This window comes from Bos indicus, chromosome 8 (assembly GCF_029378745.1).
Source record: "Bos indicus isolate NIAB-ARS_2022 breed Sahiwal x Tharparkar chromosome 8, NIAB-ARS_B.indTharparkar_mat_pri_1.0, whole genome shotgun sequence".
NCBI lineage: Eukaryota > Metazoa > Chordata > Mammalia > Artiodactyla > Bovidae > Bos > Bos indicus.
The window spans coordinates 96,938,074-96,959,151 of record NC_091767.1 but is presented as its reverse complement, the minus strand read 5'-3'; the positions used below and the strand labels follow the sequence as shown (position 1 = coordinate 96,959,151).

Genomic DNA, 21,078 nt, shown 5'->3' with positions numbered 1-21,078 from the left:
AAAGCAGAGGGGAAAACGAGTTGGAAGCGAGAAAGTCAGAATGTCTCATACCATATAAAATGGTAAATTATCTCTGTAAATCATTTCCCAGAGATCTCTCCAACTCCAACTCACTCTTCATGGAAATATCAGACAACACTCTGATTTAAAGCAAGTTTTCCTAATAACAATTTATCCTAAGAAGTTTTCCTAGTGATGATGAGCATCTTTTTATATTTCTGTTGGACTTTTGTATATCTTCTTTGGAGAAGTATCTATTCAATTCCTTTGCCCATTTTTTTTTTTTAAACTATTGAGTTGTATGAGTTCTTTATATATCAAGGATGTTAACCTATCATATACATATATATGGCTGCAAGTATTTTCTTGCCATTCCATAAGTTGTCTTTTTACTTTGTTGATAGCAAAATTTTCAATCAAGTTCTAACAGCTATGAAAGTATAGCTTAAAAAACTAAGTATCACTGAGCAAATTCAACATTTGGTATCTTGTTTAATGACTTTTCCCTTCCTATTCCATTAAGTACTTAAACTATTTCAAATTTTTAATTACCCACTGATACAATTCTAGCACAAAGCACTCAAGTGTCAGTATACTTTCTGTAATCTAGTTCTCAGATAAAGAAAACATTATCAAGAATAAAATTATGTGCTGTGGAGTATCAGAACTATACTATTTTAACAGTGTTTTTCTCACTCAATTCTCACAAGAATTCTATGAGGTTGAGGCTTATTAGAAAGATTAACAATTTGATCAATGGCTATTAAGCCACAGTGCAGAGACACAAACACAAGCTGTCTAGACCCTAGAGCTCCCACACCTAATCCTTAATGCCATGCCTCCTAATTAGTCAAGTTATAAAAACTCAAATAGAAGTGTCTACATGCAGGCTTGGTACATTTTAGATCCTAAAGGTACAAGGGAAATGACTCCTAGGAAAATTAGGGACAATGGACAGCATCAGACAGAGCTAAGGAGACAGAGGAAATAGTGAAGAAAATGTGATTAAGAATGAATTCTGAACTTATCATCTAGGATAGGAGGTGTTGTGAAAGGAACAATGACCTCATTAGACCTGCCTTTTAGAAACTCCACTGTGGCAAGGAATAGACCAGTTAACAGAGTAATACTAGAGCATCAGGAAGGGAGGGACGTCAGCTGAGGCAATTAAGTGGTAGTAGAAACAAAGATTCCAGAGACTTTAGGAAGGAGATCGGTAGGACTCCTAGTCTCACTGGTCAAGAGAGGAAGAGGTCAAGGTTGATGCTAATACTTTGGTAGAGCATGGATGATGATGGAAGCAAGAAAGGAACAAAAGAGAAGAATCAGATGGAGGAATAAAAAATTTGTCAATTTTGAATCTAAGGAGTTTATGGAGGTTTTAGGTTTTCCAGCTGGCAGCTTAAAGAATGAGTCTCAGAAGTCAGAGGGATATATGTACTGGAATTTTAACATTGAGAATCCTTAAAAGTACAGTTGACAATGTAGGTTTAACTGTGTAGGTCCACAAATAATTGGATAACTGCATTCCTAGCATACTTCTATATGATCCATGGCTGGTTGAATCTGCAGATGCAGAACCATGGACAGAGGCCTGACCGTAAAGTTATAGATGTATTTCTGACTACACAGAGTTGATGGCCCTAACCCCTGTGTTATTCACAGGTCAACTGTGTATGGGTGGTTATTTACTATTCCCATGATCTGAACTTTGAACAATGACCTAGAGCAGAACCCTAGAAAAAACCCATACATTTAAGGGCCAGGTAAGATACAAAGAATTAACCAGGAAGCCTGAGGAAGGAACAATCAGAGATACAGTTCAAGAAAAGAGAGGCGTCACAGAAGCCAAAGAAGAAACATTTAAAGAAGCAGGGTATCGACGTAAAGACTGGATAAATTAAAGATTAAAGGGCTAAGGGATCCTGAGACCATAATAGCAGTTCTAAGAGATGCAGATGTAAAAGGTAAGACATCACCACCAGAGACCACAGCAGGAGGAACTACAGCTGTGCATTCCTGGGCTCCTGCCAGGCAGCATCAATGCATTCCAACTGAAGCCTAACAGCGACAGCCAGAGCCTCCAACAGCATCAGGGGGGAGTGTAGGCTGGTTCCAGCTCTGAGGCTACAGAGCATTTTACACATCCCTGGGTAATCTTGAGCTGTTCCAGAACCTGTGTAACAATTTCCTAAGATTAAGCTTTTACTGTTTGAAATAAGAGTGATTTCTGTTTTCCTGCTTACTAGACACTTGACTCATACTCGTATGGTAGCAGGGTAATCCCAGAAAAAAGTCCTCACAGGTATGAATGTGGGTTTGGTACACCCAGGTGATCTTAGGTTGATTAAACAACTATTTTGCACCTTGTGCTTTTTACATGGCAATCAGGGCATCATAGAGTTCAAGCTCAATTAGGTCAGAGGGCCAACCGTATCTTGCGTGATACTACTGCTGCTGGAACCTTGCTGCTGCAGCAGCTACACAGGGCATCCAGAAGCCCATACTCTATGGAAGCTGCACCCCCACCTGCTCCAGTCTTCCACCTCCCCACCATTTCCCGTGGTATAGAAGAGTACCAAAGGGCAGGAGCAGGGCTGCCAGCTAACCACCGACAACAAGCACCTACAGCAGGCACTGTCCTGGGGCAGTCACAGCGTAACCCAGTTACAACTGTAACCCAGGGACAGTTACAATGGGAAACGGACAAAACACCCAAACTGGTTCTGACAGATGTACGTGTGAAGGGAAGATGGAAAGACATTACTCAACAGGTAAAAAGTCAGGATAAAACGGCATTTTCACTGTAAGTACAATACAAGCAACAAGATGCAGATGGGGACCTACAGGGCTACAACCTGGAGTAAAGGCTGGAGGTGAATGAATAAAGATGAAATGTGAGACAGATTTAGTAACATCTTATACTCATTTCAAAGACACTTCCTAATAAATGTATACACAGATTAAACTTCATTTTAAAACCCATATTTGGAAAGTGGAAAACATATCTGCTTTAAGGAAAGAAGTATGCTTAACTCTTAACAGCACAATTTAAATGATTCAATATATAGAACATTAATTTACAAAGTCTTCAGTAACACCGAATTATCTAAATCATTTAACCACCTGATTATAAGCAACCATGGAAATGATCTAGAGAAATGAAGCCTCTTCCCTCTTATAAAGTAATTCACCATATAGATACTTACCAAGTGCACTTGTTGCATCTTCAAAAAGGTTTGACCGAGAAGAATCACCTGATGTACTGTAAAATGTTTTTAGAAAATCATGTATCAGAAAGTATGTAAAATTTACCTTAAAGCTTAGTAGCTGTCCAATTTGTACAGACTCTTGGTTTTAATTAAATGTATAAATCTGGCTACAGTGTTTAAAAAGGCTTCCAGATTAAAACCCAAAGCTTTATCCATAACATTTATGGATTGGGAAGAATTTTAATACTCATTCTGTTCTGAAAATCCATCATTTAAAGAACTTACAAATAATCTGTAAGTCAAATCACAGTCAAAGAAATACCAAAAGCTGTACATGATAAACAGCACATGTAGAAACTGTATTTGGCTGGAAAGGCCTGGGAAGTCTTTATATAGTAGAATTTCACTTAGATCTTATAGTTAAGTTCCGAAAACAGAAACTGCAAGAAAGTATTCAAGCAAGGAACATAGCATAAAAAAAAATGCAGAGGCAGGACAGACCCGAGCTATAACCAAGTTTTAAACCAGTTTAAAAGGACTAAGTTTTCATGGGACTTCCTTGGTGGCCCAGTGGCCAAGACTCCATGCTCCCAATGTAAGGGGCCTGGGTTTGATCCCTGCTAGGGAACAAGATCCTACATGCCACAACTAAGAATCGCTGCAGCCAAATAATATTAAAAAAAAAAAAAAAAAAAAAGCAGAGGAGGCATCTCCTGATCTCCCAAATATATTAAAAAAAAAAACAAAAAAATTAAGTTTTTGTTAAGCAAGTGAAGAAGATGAGTCTAGAAAACAAAGTAGACACGAATACGATGATGAAAGACCAGGAAGAGAAGGCCAAAGAAAAATGAGGTTCACAAAACTGGTCAAGACAGCAGTTAGCAATTTAAATTACAACATACACAGAGACAATATACACATATACCTGTGTCCCAATTTTACAAACAGAACTCAGTAGACTTCAGTTCTGAGAAAACCCTACAGCACAGCAAGACAACGGAAATACCCAACTTTGAATTCATAAATTACTTAGAGTATCCTTGTATCCCCAGGTGCTGTGGGCAGGGTTACTTCTGCCAAAGTGCCTGGCATCCTAACACTCAACATAACTGGTAAGCGTAAAACTAGCATTTGGTACCCCACTCCAGTACTTGTGCCTGGAAAATCCCATGGACGGAGGAGCCTGGTGGGCTGCAGTCCATGGAGTCACTAGAGTCGGACACGACTGAGCGACTTCACTTTCACTTTTCACTTTCATGCACTGGAGAAAGAAATGGCAACCCACTCCAGTGTTCTTGCCTGGAAAATCCCAGGGACGGAGGAGCCTGGTGGGCTGCCGTCTATGGGGTCACACAGAGTCGGACACGACTGAAGTGACTTAGCAGCAGCAGCAGCACTTGGTATAATTTTTAATGTACCTCCATTAACTAATGTTTAGAAGGTAAAACTTCAAAATGAAGTTTTTGAACTATAGTTCAACACTATACACACACACACATATATGGAAAGAAACTCTCCTGCCCTGGACCCTACCCAGAGACAACCACCACCACTAGTTTCTATATACTGACTTGTGTCTTACTGTTGTGTTTTGGAATAACTGCATGTCAGAAGAACTACAACTGCCTCAATTTTTCCCAGAGAGGCATGACTTTCCATTTAATTGATCAAATCAAACTAATAAGAACCTGTTTGGTTTCCAATCTTTAAATTCTTTCTGTACTCAAATTTATTAATCATTTCTTTCATGACTTTTTTGTGTTAAGATTGTTTTTCCCATGTTTTCCTCTAGTTTACGATTTCACTTCTACATTAAATCTTTCTCTGTTTAAAATTTATTTACTCTTTTTTCTTTGGGCCACACTGTGCAGCATATGAGATCTTATTCCCCTACCAGTTAATCAAACCCATGCTGCTTGCAGAGCCGTAACAACTAAACCACAAGGGAAGTCCATAAAACTTATTTTTATAAGATGACCTCCAGGTAACTAGACATTTACCCCAACAGCATTTCCCAGAGTGGTCTGAAATTATTTTTATCTTATATTAAGTCCCTGGATGTATATTGGTCTGTTTCTAGACTACTATTTCATCAAGTAGCCATTCTAATAAGAGCCATTCTAAAATTGCAATCACTACCATGCATAATTCTTTGGCGCTCGGCTTTCTTCACAGTTCAACTCTCATATCCATACGTGACCACTGGAAAAATCATAGTCTTGACTAGATGGACCTTTGTTGGCAAAGTAACATCTCTGCTTTTCAACATGCTATCTAGGTTGGTCATAACTTTTTTCCCAAGGAGTAAGCGTCTTTTAATTTCATGGCTGAAGTCACCATCTGCAGTGATTTTGGAGCCCCCAAAAATAAAGTCTGACACTGTAGAATTGATGCTTTTGAACTGTGGTGTTGGAGAAGACTCTTGAGAGTCCCTTGGACTGCAAGGAGATCCAACCAGTCCATTCTGAAGGAGATCAGCCCTGGGATTTCTTTGGAAGGAATGATGCTGAAGCTGAAACTCCAGTACTTTGGCCACCTCATGCGAAGAGTTGACTCATTGGAAAAGACTCTGATGCTGGGAGGGATTGGGGGCAAGAGGAGAAGGGAACGACAGAGGATGAGATGGCTGGATGGCATCACTGACTCGATGGACATGAGTCTCAGTGAACTCCAGGAGTTGGTGTTGGACAGGGAGGCCTGGCGTGCTGCGATTCATGGGGTCGCAAAGAGTCAGACACGAATGAGCGACTGAATTGACTGACTGACTGACCGTGCATAATACATTTTATTACCTGGCAGAATTAATTAGACCCTTCATTAATGTTCTTTTATAGAACAATTTGTGCTATTTTTGCACACTTTTTTTCTTTTTAAACCTTACAGATAACACGGAGATACCGTTTAACCACCACTCAAATCTTGATTCTAACTCCACACTCCTCCCCCTCCCCAGAGGAAACCATCTTATCAGTTAGCGTGAGGTCCCTCTGCTACTGTTTCTCTACACATTGACATGCTAACCCACAGACAATATGAATATTGTCATGTGGTTTTTGTTTGGTTTATGGTTACTGACTCTACTGTTCTGCAATCTGCTTCTTTTCACTCGATTAACAAAGCCTTGAAACCACATTTATTTAATATGCATATATACTGCATACTTTACCTGGGCTACAGTACTGGATATTAGAGTTTCTTAAACTTTAGGAAGCCTAAGAGTTCACCAGTTTTACTGTTTAGTCGTTCAAGGCGTGTCTGACTCTTTGAGACCCCATGGACTGCAGCAGGCCAGGCTTCTCTTTCACTATCTCCCTAGGGGACTCTACTAGAATTCACTAGCAGAGCTTGTTAAAAAACAGACTTCTAGGACCCTCAAGTCGAGAATTCTGATTTACAGAGGTCTGGGGTGGAGCCTAAGAATTAATTTCAAAGTAACTCCCAGTAATGTTGATGCTGCCTATTTACTGCCACACTACGGAGAATTCCATGGAGAGAGGAGCCTGGCAGGCTATAATCCATGGGGTCGCAAAGAGTTGGACATGACTAAGCAACTATCGCTCAATATGAATAAGCACAGTTCTCTAATATGAACAAATAACAAGTCAAGTCATGCTCTTACTAATGGAATTTAACTTAGTTCCAATCTGTCCTCAATCACAAGCAATACAGCCCTGTGCACAAGTTTGGTTTCTCTATAGTAGATATTAAGGAGTGGAATTTGCACTGTAATATGTAGTTTTACTGCCATCCACACTTTACAGATGAGGAAAAATCCAAAGATGTTAATTTCTTTTCTAAGGTTAAGACCAAACAAATGTCAGACCTGAACACAATACTATGTAGCAACTGGAAAAACTTACTGATATGGAAAGATGTAGATGACAGATGTGACCATAGTAAAATAATATACAACAAATAATGATGGGGGACAATGTCAAGTTGTTTGTATGTCAAGCTATAATATACTGTCAGGTTATTTTATGATTCTTATTCTTTTGCATCATTTGTATTTCCTAACTTTTCTATACAAAAGTTTTTTTTCCTTTCTCCCTGGGAGAGAAAGAAAAAAAAATCCAGATTATGGAAATTTAAACAGACATAAAAAGCATACTATTTTAGTCAGGGTTCAAAGTTTATATAGAAAGTTTGTTTGATCCACACAATAATCAAAATAAATACACACACGAAGTACCTGTTATGAACACCCTCCTATGCAATTTCCTGGAGCCCCGTTCGTACCTGTCGGTTGACGTTGGGGTGGTGGCCACTGGGGTTTCCACTGGCCGCTCCGCAGGCTTCTCCTGCTTCGCTGCACTAGCAGGCGCAGGCTCAGAAGATGCTGTCGTCGGTGCTGGAGTGACAGACACAGGTGTGGGAGTGGGAGCCGAAGCGGGGGCAGGGGCTGGGGCCTGAGTCACAGCTGGCGCTGTGGAGGAACTGACTGTGGTGGTGGCGGCAGAATTTGACTGCTGAGTTGTAGCTGGTGCTGGTGTTGTCACTGCTTTAGGCTAAACACATTACAAAGCAAAATCATGCATTATGATAAAATACTACATTATTACCTGACCTCTGGATGCTATAAACAAACATAACAATACAAATTTTTAGATTGAAAGCAATTTTGTAAGGTGACATAACGAGCGATAAACAGCAGCAATCTGAATCATTATTTACGTTACACATTCAAAGCTGCTAAGAGCATATATATATCAACTATCAATCTCAATTAGTTCTAGCCAATGATTTCAGTCTTAGCATCATCATGAAAAAGAATCAAAAAAGCAAATATTTTAAAACATAAAGAATGTGTGTATCCAAAAAAATAAATAAAAGAAACACATAATTCACCCCCCAAACTTCATAACTGAAGTTTCTTGGTTACAACTTTCAAGTATTTATCCTCATTTGAAAGCATTATGAAAATAACTCCCTTGAAATTAAAGTATAAACAGAAGTATGATTAATGAACATGCCAGATAATCTGCTGTATTTTAGAAGAGGGAAGAAAATCCCAATGTTGACCAGAAGCCAATGGTTTAAGTACAAAGAGACTAACATTACTTCTGAGATGTATATATAGTTAAACAGAGGCCAGTAACGTTATAACTGCACGCTCAGCACTTTCTGAACTAAAATCAGAGCCATAAGCATTCCCACCAAGCAAAAAGCAGTTACATATGTGTAAAAATCACACTATATGAGTTTTATCTTTCTCCGAAGGCCTATCAATGCTCACGACCTACTTAGTTCATAACTTTCCTAAGGTAAAAAGGTAACTGATTTGCTGGAAGATGAGATTAAAATTCAACATAAGTGCCCCAGGTATAAATCAACAAACTGTAAAAGAGTGGACTTGTGTCTTATTCTAACTGAGCTGGTATAGAGTGTATTGGGAAAAACGTCTTGGGCAGGTAGGGGGATGGGACGTAGCCCCCCTCCTTTACCTATAGTAAGAGGCTTGAATTTGGCTCTGCGATTTTTATTGCCAACGTAATTTCCTGCAAATTATTAATGTTCTATAACTCCAACTAGATAAGAATGTAATTTAAATGCATTATGTCCATTTACTATTTCCCTTAAGATCAATATAATACTGATTATATATATATATGTTATATATATATTATATATGTATAGTGATTAATATAATACTATAATATACCATGTCCTCAAGGTCTCTGTTGCCACAAACAGCTTTTCAAACCTCACTCTAAATAGTACCAAACCCATCTGCTTTTCAAAGGTCCTCTGCTTAACTTTTGATATTAATAGTTTTTTCTCTCTTCTTTGTAATAAGGGAATTTCTCACTGCTTCCAAAATGTTTAACTGTAGCAGTCTTCTTCCCCTTCTAAAAGCTGGCCTATGTAAAATAAGAATCTGCTTGGCTCCAAGTAGCTGTTTTTCAAACGCATGCACCTATTCTGAGACCCAGCCTGCTTACTTAGTTATGCTCTTAACAGTCAAGGTTGCCGTAATACTAAAGGAAATAAAACCATAACAAATACATACCCAAGTGTCTGTGGCTACCAGACATACTATGTATGATAAAATTAAATAAGGGAATATTATTCAGCCTTAAAAAGGACAAATTCTGGCACATGCTATAATACGGCCAAACCTTGAAGACATTTTATGAAGGAAAATATTAATAAACAAGTCACAAAAGGAATCACAAAAGGAAAAATACTGTATGACTCCACTTATATGAGGTATAAGGTGTAGTCAAATACACAGACAGAAAAGGTAACAGTGGTGTTGGGCTGGGGCACGGCATGGCTATTTACTCTTTAACAGGTACAGAGTTTCAGTTTGGGAAAATGAAAAAAGTTTTAGAAATGGATGGTGGTGATGGCTACATAACAATGTGAATGTAGTTAATGCCAAGGAGCCATACACTTAAAAATGATTAAATTTGTACATTTTATGTTGTGCATTTTATCAGTTTTTGAAAAAACTAGTTGAGACAAAGTTTCCTCATATGATTCTGTTAATCTGTATTTAATGTTTAATATTTTAATAATTAAGTGCTTAAATATATATAACAAAATATTTAAAAAATTAACCCCAATACATATGAAATGTTGAGCTGTTTTTTGTTTCTTACTACAAAAGTATGCAGTAATTAAAATCCGTTTGTTCAACTCTTTATTTTCTACTGCATATATTCCTTTGAGACTTAAAAAGTCTTTGACAAACTGGTTTGCAATTACCTATTTAAATTTAGTTTGGGTGCTTGCAAGTAGCATTATCCCTAGATTATTAGGAGCTCAGAATTTAGATCATAATTCAATCTTAAAAATGAGCGTCATAAGTACCACCACTCCTCTACTGTCTTAACACTCTACTGCATATTTATTTATCTTTCTGTCTTTCCCTTTTTCTAGTTTCTAAAAATCTATCTCATTGACTAAAAAATATCACTGAAATTTTTAGTCTATATGCCTTTTTGGCCTTCAGGCATTTGTTAGGTCTAGTACATCATTTAGCCAAGTCCTTTTAAGGCATTCTTAATAAAAACTATAAAATACGAAACATTTGAAGAATCACATTCTCTAACTACATATTTTGTGATTTTACTAATCCAACAATACCTAATGATGTTTAACAGGAGATTTCACATGTATCAACTGTTTCAACATATTTAAAATTATGCTCAAACTACAAGTACATAAAACTATTAACATTATGGTTGACTCAAAGCAAACTGTTAACACACTTAATAACTATTAAGTGCATGCCACTATGGATGTATATATACTGTTTTCACTTAAAAAGTAAGTGTAAAGAAAGACTTGGGATCTTTTTTTTTAAACTCACATGGATAAAGATATATACAAGGAGGCTGAAACTTACTTTTGTCACCATAACTACCACGAAGTTTTTCTCATCAATTTTATATTCTTTTAGAGCAGTATCATCATTGAGGATTTTGCCTAGTACATTAAGAAAAAAACATATTATTAAAGGCACCATAAACTGTCTTACACTGAGGTTAAAACAATCATAAACATTAATTTTATCAATTAAAACTTTCCCCAAAGAGAAACATTAACCAATCAGCCAAGATATACATAAATGGATACAAGATTAGTTAAGAAGACATGAGCATCTGACTAAAAGACAGCAAGCACATACATTGTCTGTAGATATCTGAATCCCAAGCACTTCTTAAAAATTATTTGTAATTCAAAAAAAAAGACTTGCTAGGTAAGGAGATATTAACTAGGTCCTGAGAAACAGGAGATCATGAAAACAAATAAAATTCAATTTTGAGACGCTCAAAGATCTACCCCCAACCCGGACTGGGAATAACCTATAAACCTTCTTGATGGAGGGAGAAAAGTACTTCTTACTCCCACAAATACTGGATACTTGAAACACAGAAATGTTTCACTGCCATAAAAAGTAAGTACTCATAATGACTTGGGACACAGAAATGTCAAGATACAGAACTGAGTAAGCCACATGGACTGTATGACTTCAGTCATGCAGAATGACAGACGTAAGGTCAAGATTCCTTCAGGCTTCCTTTTCCTTGAAATTAGTTTTCCATTTTTAAAGTTATTGACTTAAAAGCAGCAAGCATTAAGACAAAAGGGAATAGTGTCTCTGTCTGCACAGGAATGAAAAAAACAGCCAAGAGTAGGAACCAGAAATTCTAGTTTTATATCTGCCACCAACTACCCATGCCTCTTCAGGCTTCTGAGTCCTCATCACAGGGCTGGTATTTTCCTCTAAACTACCTCAGTTAAGAAAGTACTACAAAATCTCTATCCAAAAACAGACAAGAATCCAGGGTAAGTCAAGATCCATCTTACTGACATCCGCACTCAAAGTGCTCAGTATTTCTTCTAAACAACACAGATAAGAATTTTCTCCACAAAATTCACCTATTAAGTCTATTTTTAACATACATCTTCCTGGTTACCAGTGAGGCTAGTTAATTTGCAACTTCCTATTCATATCCTTTGTTGCTTTTTAATTGGGTCATCCTTTTCCCTACTGATTTGTCAAGAGCTCTTCATATAATCTGAATAATAATCTTTTTTTCCCCCTGTCATTTATTGTAGTGTCTTTTGACACAGGTTTTCTATATTCTTCAGTCAATTTTGGTATTTTATTTAAAAACAGATAAACTTATGGCTTCTCTGGTGGTCCAGTGGTTAAGAATCCACTTTTCAGTGCAAGGGTCACTGGGTCGATCCCTGGTCCCAGATGACCCGACATACCACGGAGCACCTAAGCCTGCGAGCCGCGACTACTGAGCCCAAGCGCCGCAACTGCTGAGGCCCCTGAGCCTGAAGTCCGTGCTCCACAATGATAGAAGCCACTGTGGCGAGACGCCCACACACCCCGAGGAGCAGCCCCTGCTCCCGACAACCAGAGGAAGCCCACGCACAAAACCAAGACCCCATAGACGAAAAATAAAACGACATTTCAACAGATTACAAAAGGTGCTCAGTTTGATGGGAAAACTAAAGAAAACACATGCAGAACAATAAAACTGGACCCCTATCTTGTGCCACTCATAATGATTAACTTGAAATAGATCAAAACTTAAACATAAGGACTGTTACCATAACACAGGGAAGAAAGCCAGAAATTGTGGCTTTACCAACAATTTTTGGGGAATCACGAAGAAAGCACACACACACAAAATTCGACAAATGGACTACATCAAACTCAAAAGCTTCTGCATAGCAAAATAAACAATTAACAAAATGAAAAGAATTCTACAGAATGGGAGAAAAATTTCAAAAACCATGTCAGTTATGTGGCTAATATCCAAAATACATAAAGAACTTAATAACAAAAAAAGCAATCTGTTTAAAAACTGGCAGATTAAATATAAATCAACATTTCTCCAAAGAGGATGTGGAAATGGTCAAGAGACAGATGAAAAGATGCTCAACATCACTAAGCATCAGGGAAATGTAAACCAAAGCAAGACACTACCTTACATCTGTTGGAATAGCTTGATGAAGGAGACAAGAGGGGCTGGTGAGGTTATGGTGAAAAAAGAATCTTTATACACTGTTGGTGGGAATGTAAATTGGTCCAACCACTATGGAGAATATGGAGGTTCCTTAAAAAATTAAAAACAGATCCACTGTATGACCCATTGTGTGTATGAGTTATGTCTTTTTTATTCATTCATCCCTTGATGGCCATTTTGGATTGTTTCCATATCTTAGCCATTGCGAATAGTGCTGCTATAGACATGGGAGTGTATATGTCTTGTCAAAATCCCGTTTTTCACTTCTTTGGGTATATACAATATTATTCAACCATGAGAAAGACAGTAACTTCCTATCTGCAACAACATGAATGGACCTTGTGAACATTATGCCAAGCAAGATAAGTCAAGCACAGTATGATATCACTTATATGTGGAAATGTATGTGGAATTTAAAACTCTGAACTGTAAAAAAAAAGTTATTTTACCTTGGTAGTTACCAAACGTTTGGGGCATGGGGGAGATAAGAGTTATTGTGTTTAAGAGTACAAATGTGTAATGAGTATTAAATAAGCCATAGAGATCTAATGCACAGTATAATGAATACAGACAATAATATTGTTAATTCTGTAATGTGGTAAATATCACTACAACAGCAATCATATTACAATATGTATCAGAGTTAACACTTTGTACACTTTACACTTAAACAATGTCACACAAAGTAATCCAATAACATTTTTTAATTAAAAAAATAAAGAAAAACAAATACAGCCAGTTACACAATGCTTACAGAAGAAAAAACTAACAAGCAAAACTAACATTACTGGATGGAGAAATACATAAAGCAAATGTGAAAAATAAGAGGACTGAATATTATAAAAGAACATTCAAATGACTGTTCATTCTCTGCTTTTATCTCTACAATGTTTCTGACAGAATCAATTTGTATATGCTACAATTCTTAAGATGGCAATTTCTAAAACTAAAAGATATCACAGTACACATGAAAATGGCATGTTAATTTCAGTACTTAATTCATACCTGCATAAATTAACTTTTGACCTGCTACAGGAAAGGCATCTTTACCCTTTTCGGATTCAATCTTCTCTTTCAGTGCTCTCACCTGTGGGAAAAATTTTAAAATATTTGAAAAAAATATAAACAAAGGAAAATCCAGAATCTGAACAAGTGATGCAACATAAAAATTTTATACATATTATTGATTCCAAAAACTTAAAAGATCATGTCTTCATAATACTATTTTAAAAAATTCTATTGATAACCCATACTATTAGATATGGTTAAGTATAAACTGTTTTACCATCTGTTACACAGGTTTTTTTCCTTAAAAGACTTTCTTAGTTGACTTTAAAAATCTATTCAAAATAAATGTTTCAAAAGCACAAACTATGATTCTCATTATAAAGTTTATGGGTTTATTTCCCACAGAGTAGGAAAGTAAAGAAAAGCTCTCTAATCTAAAAGGTTTAAGAAATAAGGTGGTCTTGTCTACAATGATAAAAAGTAAGTTAAATGTGAATGTCAAAAAGCAAATTATTTACCTTAAAAGTGGCTAATGTTTCATTATAATCACCTGCGGGAACTCTATAAAGACCAATTAAAACATAATTTCTGAGTGTGGGTCTGGACATCATTATTTTGTAAAAGCTTCACATATGATTTCAAAGTTTGGCCAAGGTTGAGAGCCACTATATTACTTAACTGATCTTGAACAAGTTGCTCACCAGTCTCATCTATAAAGAGGGACTGGAACGGATGATCTTTATGGTTTTCTATCTCTAAAATTACATGACAACAGGTTCATCATCAAGTACTCAGAAAACAAATGTAAACTATTTCCTAAGTAGGGTGGCATAGAAGTTAAAAAAGAGAGACACCATAAAACTAAATTTCTCTTAATGCCCAAGAATCAAGGGGGAAAATCTCATTTCTTTCAATTCCCAGAATACTTCTGAAAATTGTACAAGTTGATAGTTCTGAGCTTTATGTGGAAAACTGTCATGGATACAAAAGGGAGGGCTCCTCCCCAAATCACACTGTTACTGTAATATAAGCAGTGGACGGAGGAGCCTGGTAGGCTGCAGTCCATGGGGTTGCGAAGAGTCAGACATGACTTCACTTTGACTTCTCACTTTCATGCACAGGAGAAGGAAATGGCACCCCACTCCAGTACTCTTGCCTGGAAAATCCTGTGGATGGAGGAGCCTGGTGGGCTGCAGTCCATGGTGTCGCTAAGAGTCGGACACGACTGAGAGACTTCACTTTCACTTTTCACTTTCATGCATCGGAGAAGGAAATGGCAACCCACTCCAGTGTTCTTGCCTGGAGAATCCCAGGGACGGGGGAGCCTGGTGGGCTGCCGTCTATGGGGTTGCACAGAGTCGGACACGACTGAAGCGACTTAGCAGCAGCAGCAGCTGAAATCCAGACCCAGATCTTCTGACTCCACGCTTTAGAGCAGAGTATTTTGCAAATGTCACATAAATCACCCTTGCTATACTTATCTTCCTGAAGTGGGTCAGTAGCATCACTGCTATTCTGTTATTTCCCAAAGTGGAAACCAGTCACAAGAATCTCAACCACTAAATATATATGAGTACAAGAAGGAAAGTAGGGCAAACAACAACAAAACACCCTTCCAATCATTTTATTACTAAATAACACTGCTTCAAAGAAATCAAAACTGTGATTAAGAATATTAAGCAATAACAATGAGAACTCTATATACATTAATACCTATATGATATGATTTAAAAAGTAATCACAGACTAACACTAAACATTTATTATTGAATGAAAATTAACAAACTAAGCATGTAATCACTGCAGATGGTGACTGCAGCCATGAAATTAAAAGACACTTACTGCTTGGAAGGAAAGTTATGACCAACCTAGACAGCATATCAAAGAGCAGAGACATTACTTTGCCAACAAAGGTCCGTTTAGTCAAGGCTATGGTTTTTCCAGTGGTCATGTATGGATGTGAGAGTTGGACTGTGAAGAAAGCTGAGTGCCGAAGAATTGATGCTTTTGAACTGTGGTGTTGGAGAAGACTCTTGAGAGTCCCTTGGACTGCAAGGAGATCCAACCAGTCCATCCTAAAGGAGATCAGTCCTGGGTGTTCATTGGAAGGACTGATGTTAAAGGTGAAACTCCAATACTTTGGCCACCTGATGTGAAGAGCTGACTCATGTGAAAAGACCCTGATGCTGGGAAAGATTGAGGGCAGGAGGAGAAGGGGATGACAGAGGATAAGATGGCTGGATGGCATCACTGACTCAATGGACATGGGTTTGGGTAGACTCCAGGAGTTGGTGATGGACAAGGAGGCCTGGTGTGCTGCAGTTCGTGGGGTCGCAAAGAGTCAGACACGGCTGAGCGACTGAACTGAACTGAAGCATGTAATTCAAACAGAAATAACAAGACACATACCAAAAGGAAAATGCGCATAAAACAAATTTAGAGAAATAGTAGAAAATGGTTCCTATAGCAATAGAAAAATGCACAAATGACAAGGCAGGCAATTCACAACTATACACCCAATAAAAAGAAAAGCTGAACCTCATTAATTACCAGAAGCACAAATTTTAATGTCAGATTATCATTAATCCAATAACGGTCACACTGGAAAAGATTGTCTTGAATAATTTTTGGTGTTAAGTGTGAAGAGAGGGATAAACTTTCAGAATGAGAGCATCAAATGATATAGTGTTTTGTGGACAATCTGCCAAAATGTCTCAGTATTTTGGCAGAGGGTGTGTGGGATTGCGTGTGTAGATTCAACCTGGCAATACCACTTTGGGTCATACATCAAAGAAAACAGAGCTAGACTTTGGAACCAGGTTCACTGACCCATCCAAGCTTCTGGCATTATTCCTTTACCTCAACCCAATGATCTTCACTTCCAATCCATTTAAGTCATCTACTCACAGCCATTTAGAACACAGGTTGAATCTCATCATCCCCAAAATGCTCTTCAAAATTATAATAAAAGTGCTAATCTCTTCCCATCAACTCTCTCAGTAACTGCTCACCACACCTGGTCTTGCACTTCATTACGACTCTGGTCCCTTGAGCCTCTCCTTTCATTCCAGCTCTGCTCAGCTTAGACAATAATGCCACTGCTTCTGTCACTTCCTAACATCACACACTTGTCTTCCTACTGCTCCTGCCAGGCAAATTTCCACATGTGGGCCAACACAGCTGAAGTTTTCAGTACTCAAAATTGACTTCAACCACTCTGTGCTGTCATACACTTCTACGTTACTTAGCTAACAAATCTCACCTTTAACACCTAACCAGCTACCTATCCACATTCACAGTCTTCTAAATGTTACTGAAGAAAAGGAAAGACATCCCCAATCCTTCTGTTCCCCTGGTTAGCCCTCTCTTCCATCCTCCACGACGTTGTTGTTTCAAATCTGTACTCTCCTCTAAATCTGATTCCCAACACTTGCACCCTCCCCGCAGATGACCACTTGAATCCTACTTCATTCAAGACACATTCAAGACAACACCCCAGGAGCTCACACTCTCAACTGGCTGTTTCCAAACTGACACATGGGGTTTTTTCCCATCCATTCACTAATCTCCGTTTTCTTCTCTACTAAATGAAAGGTATCCCTCTCTTCAAATCTAATTCCTGTTGTCCCTCCAGTATTCTCCAGTACCTTGCTAGATTCATTCTGTTTCCTATCCCCTCATCCACTTTTATTTTCAACCTCTCCCTCAAGGCCAGTTCATTTCCATTCACATTTACACAGACCTAATTCTCTATCATCTTAAAACAACCCCCTCCCCCAATCTGTCCCCTGCTAGTTACACTCTCCTCCCCTTAGACTCAAGCAATTTTCAAAAAAGTTAACTACATATTGCTTTTACTTACTCACAACTGCATACTTCTTACTCAAGAGTGCAATACAATGTGGATAAACTGAAGCATAGACTTTGTTCTCATTTTGCTGCTTATCTTCTGCAGCAGCGCTACTCCTACATTGACAGTAAGGTGGCCCTCCCCAGTACCCCTGAATTTAGCAGCATCAGCAGCCGACACGTCTTAATCCTTCTCTACAGGATTCCTTGATCTCTGTCACAGCTGACAGCACTGAGCCATTTCTCCCTTTCACACTGTCTTACCTTGGATTCCGTAACACTGAACTCCTCCAGGTTTCCTCCTACCTCGATTCCCTCCATTCTGAAATCCCCTCCCTTGCCCAGACCTTTAAGTGTTACTCAAGGCTATGCTTTTGACTGAATTTTCTTTTACACACTCTTCCAGGATAATCTACCTCATCTACTTCTAGTTTTAAGGACGAATCGGATGTCACCTGTATCTCTAGCCCAGTTCTCTCTACTAGAAACCTTCACCGGATATACTATAGGCATTTCAACCAGAATGTATTTGCTGAAGGATGGTTTCTAGACTACTTTAAGTCTTCTATAACCCAATCAAGCTGAGCACCATTTTGAAACAGCTTATACAGAAAAGCCTTCTTTTCAGATGTCGTGAAGGAGGAAAAGATAGCAACTCTTGCACATGGCTTCTCTGGGAAAGGTTATGTCCAGCAGCCAATGTAGTTACAACTTCTCTAACATAGTCAACAAAAGAGTCCAAAATGCAGTACTTGAGTGCAACCTCAAAAACGACAGTGATCTCTGTTCATTTCCAAGGCAAACTATTCAGTATCACAGTAATCCAAGTCTATGACCCAACCCCTAATGCTGAAGAAGAGGAAGTGGAACGGTTCTATGAAGACCTATAAGACCTTCCAAGACTAACACCAAAAAAAGGTGTCCTTTTCATCATAGGGGACTGGAATGCAAAGTAGGAAGTCAAGAGATACCCAGAATAACAGGCAAGTTTGGCCTTGGAGTACAAAATGAAGCAGGGCAAAGGCTAACAGAGTTTTGCCCAGAGAATGCACTGGTCATAGCAAACACCCTCTTCCAACAACACAAGAGACGATTCTACACATGGACATCACCAGATGGTCAATGTCGAAACCAGATGGATTATATTCCTTGCAATTGAAGATGGAGAAGCTCTATACAGTCAGCAAAAAACAAGATCAGGAGCTGACTGTGGCTCAGATCATGAACTCTCTTATTGCAAAATTCAGACTTAGATTGAAGAAAATAGGGAAAACCACTAGACTGTTCAGGTATGACCTAGATCAATTTCCTTATGATTATACAGTGGAAGTGACAGATACAAGGGATTAGATCTGATAGGGTGCCTGAAGAACTGTGGATGGAGGATCGCAACATTGTACAGGAGGCTTGTGATTAAAACCATCCCCAAGAAAAAGAAATTCAAAAAGGCAAAATGTCTGAGGAGGCCTTACAAATAGCTGAGAAAAGAAGAGAAGCAAAAGGCAAAGGAGAAAAGGAAAGATATATCCATCTGAATGCAGAGTTCTAAAGAATAGCAAGGAGAGATAAGAAAACCTTCCGCAGTGATCAATGAAAAGAAATAGAGAACAGAATGGGAGAGACTTGAGAACTCGTCAAGAAAATCAGAGATACCAAGGGAACATTTCATGCAAAGATGGGCTCAATAAAGGACAGAAATGGTATGGACCTAACAGAAGCAGAAGATATTAAGAAGAGGTGGCAAGAATACACAGAACTATACAAAAAAATCATCATGACCCAGATAATCACGATGGTGTGATCACTCACCTAGAGCCAGATATCCTGGAATGTGAAGTCAAGTGGGCCTTAGGAAGCATCATTATGAACAAAGCCAGTGGAGGTGATAGAATTCCAACTGAGCTACTTCAAATCCTAAAAGATGATGCTGTGAAAGTGCTGCCCTCAATATGCCAGCAAATTTGGAAAACTCAGCAGTGGCCACAGGACTGGAAAAGGTCAGTTTTCATTCCAATCCCAAAGAAAGGCAATGCCAAAGAATGCTCAAACTACCACACAATTGCACTCATCTCACACACTAGTTAAGTAATGTTCAAAATTCTCCAAGCCAAGCTTCAAAAGTACGGGAACCATGAACTTCCAGATGTTCAAGCTGGTTTTAGAAAAGGCAGAGGAACCAGAGATCAAATTAATGGATCCAACATCCATCAGACCATAGAAAAAGCAAGAGAATTCCAGAAAAACATCTACTGTTGCTTCACTGACTACACTAAAGCCTTTGACTGTGTGGATCACAACAAAATGTGGAAAATTCTTCAAGAGATGGGAATACCAGACCACCTTACCTGCCTCCTGAGAAATCTGTGTGCAGGTCAAGAGGCAACAGTTAGAACTGGACATGGAACAACAGACTGGTTCCAAATAGGAAAAGAAGTATGGCAAGGCTGTATATTGTCACTCTGCTTATTTAACTGATATGCAGAGTACATTGTGTGAAATGTTGGGTTGGTTGAAGTACAAGCTGGAATCAAGACTGCCAGGAGAAATATCAATAATCTCAGATATGCAGGCGACACCACTCTTAAGGCAGAAAGTGAAGAGGAAATAAAGAGCCTCTTGATGAAAGTGAAAGAGGAAGAGTGAAAAACCTGGCTTAAAAGCTAACATTCAAAAAACTAAGATCATGGCATCCGGTCCCATCACTTCATGGCAAATAGATGGGGAGACAATGGGAAGAGTTGAAGAGACTGTAGTTGTCTTGGGCTCCAAAATCACTGCAGATGGTGACTGCAGCCATGAAATTAATAGACACTTGCTCCTTGAAAGAAAAGCTATGATCAACCTAGATAGAATATTAAAAAGCAGAGACATTACTTTGCCAACAAAGGTCCATTTAGTCAATGCTATGGTTTTTCTAACAGTCATGCATGAATGTGAAAGTTGGACCATAAAGAAAGCTGAGTGCTGAAGAATTGATGCTTTTGAACTGTGGTGTTGGAAAAGACTCTTGAAAGTCCCTTGGAGTGCAAAGAAAGCAAAGCAAAGCAGTCCATCCTAAAAGAAAGCAGTCCTAAAGATTCACTGAAAGGGCTGATGCTGAAATTGAAGCTCCAATACTTTGGCCACCTGATGCAAAGAACTGACTCATTGGGAAAGACCCTGATGCTGGGAAAGAGAAGGCAGGAGAAGGGGATGACAGAGGAAGAGATGGTTGGATGGCATCACCAACTCGATGGACAGGAGTTTGAGCAAGCTCTGGGAGTCAGTGAAGGACAGGAAAGCCTGGCATGCTGCAGTCCATGGGGTCATAAAGAGTAAGACATGACTGAGCAATTGAACTAAACTGTGCTGAGCCCCGTGTCAATGTTTCCACTAAGTCATCTCAAAAGATGGGCCTAATACTAAGCACTACGATCAGAGTAAACAACAAGTTTCTCCTGGCTGAAGCAGGGATATTCATTTTGCTGCTTATTTCCCCCTAGATAAAGGATGTTAGTTTATCACTGATTAGAG

At 38.5% G+C, this 21,078-nt stretch overlaps 1 protein-coding gene across 1 annotated transcript in view; it reads right to left on the bottom strand.

The window, feature by feature from the left end:
- The window catches only part of RAD23B (RAD23 homolog B, nucleotide excision repair protein), a 45,130-nt gene that overhangs the window by 13,895 nt on the left and 10,157 nt on the right, over positions 1-21,078 (bottom strand). Inside the window, exons 2-5 of the mRNA XM_019966687.2 lie at positions 13,715-13,796; positions 10,567-10,646; positions 7,452-7,720; positions 3,210-3,265 (exon numbers count right to left, since the gene is read on the bottom strand). Coding sequence (XP_019822246.1) covers positions 3,210-3,265; positions 7,452-7,720; positions 10,567-10,646; positions 13,715-13,796 — 487 coding nt within the window. The remainder of the gene's footprint in view (positions 1-3,209; positions 3,266-7,451; positions 7,721-10,566; positions 10,647-13,714; positions 13,797-21,078) is intronic.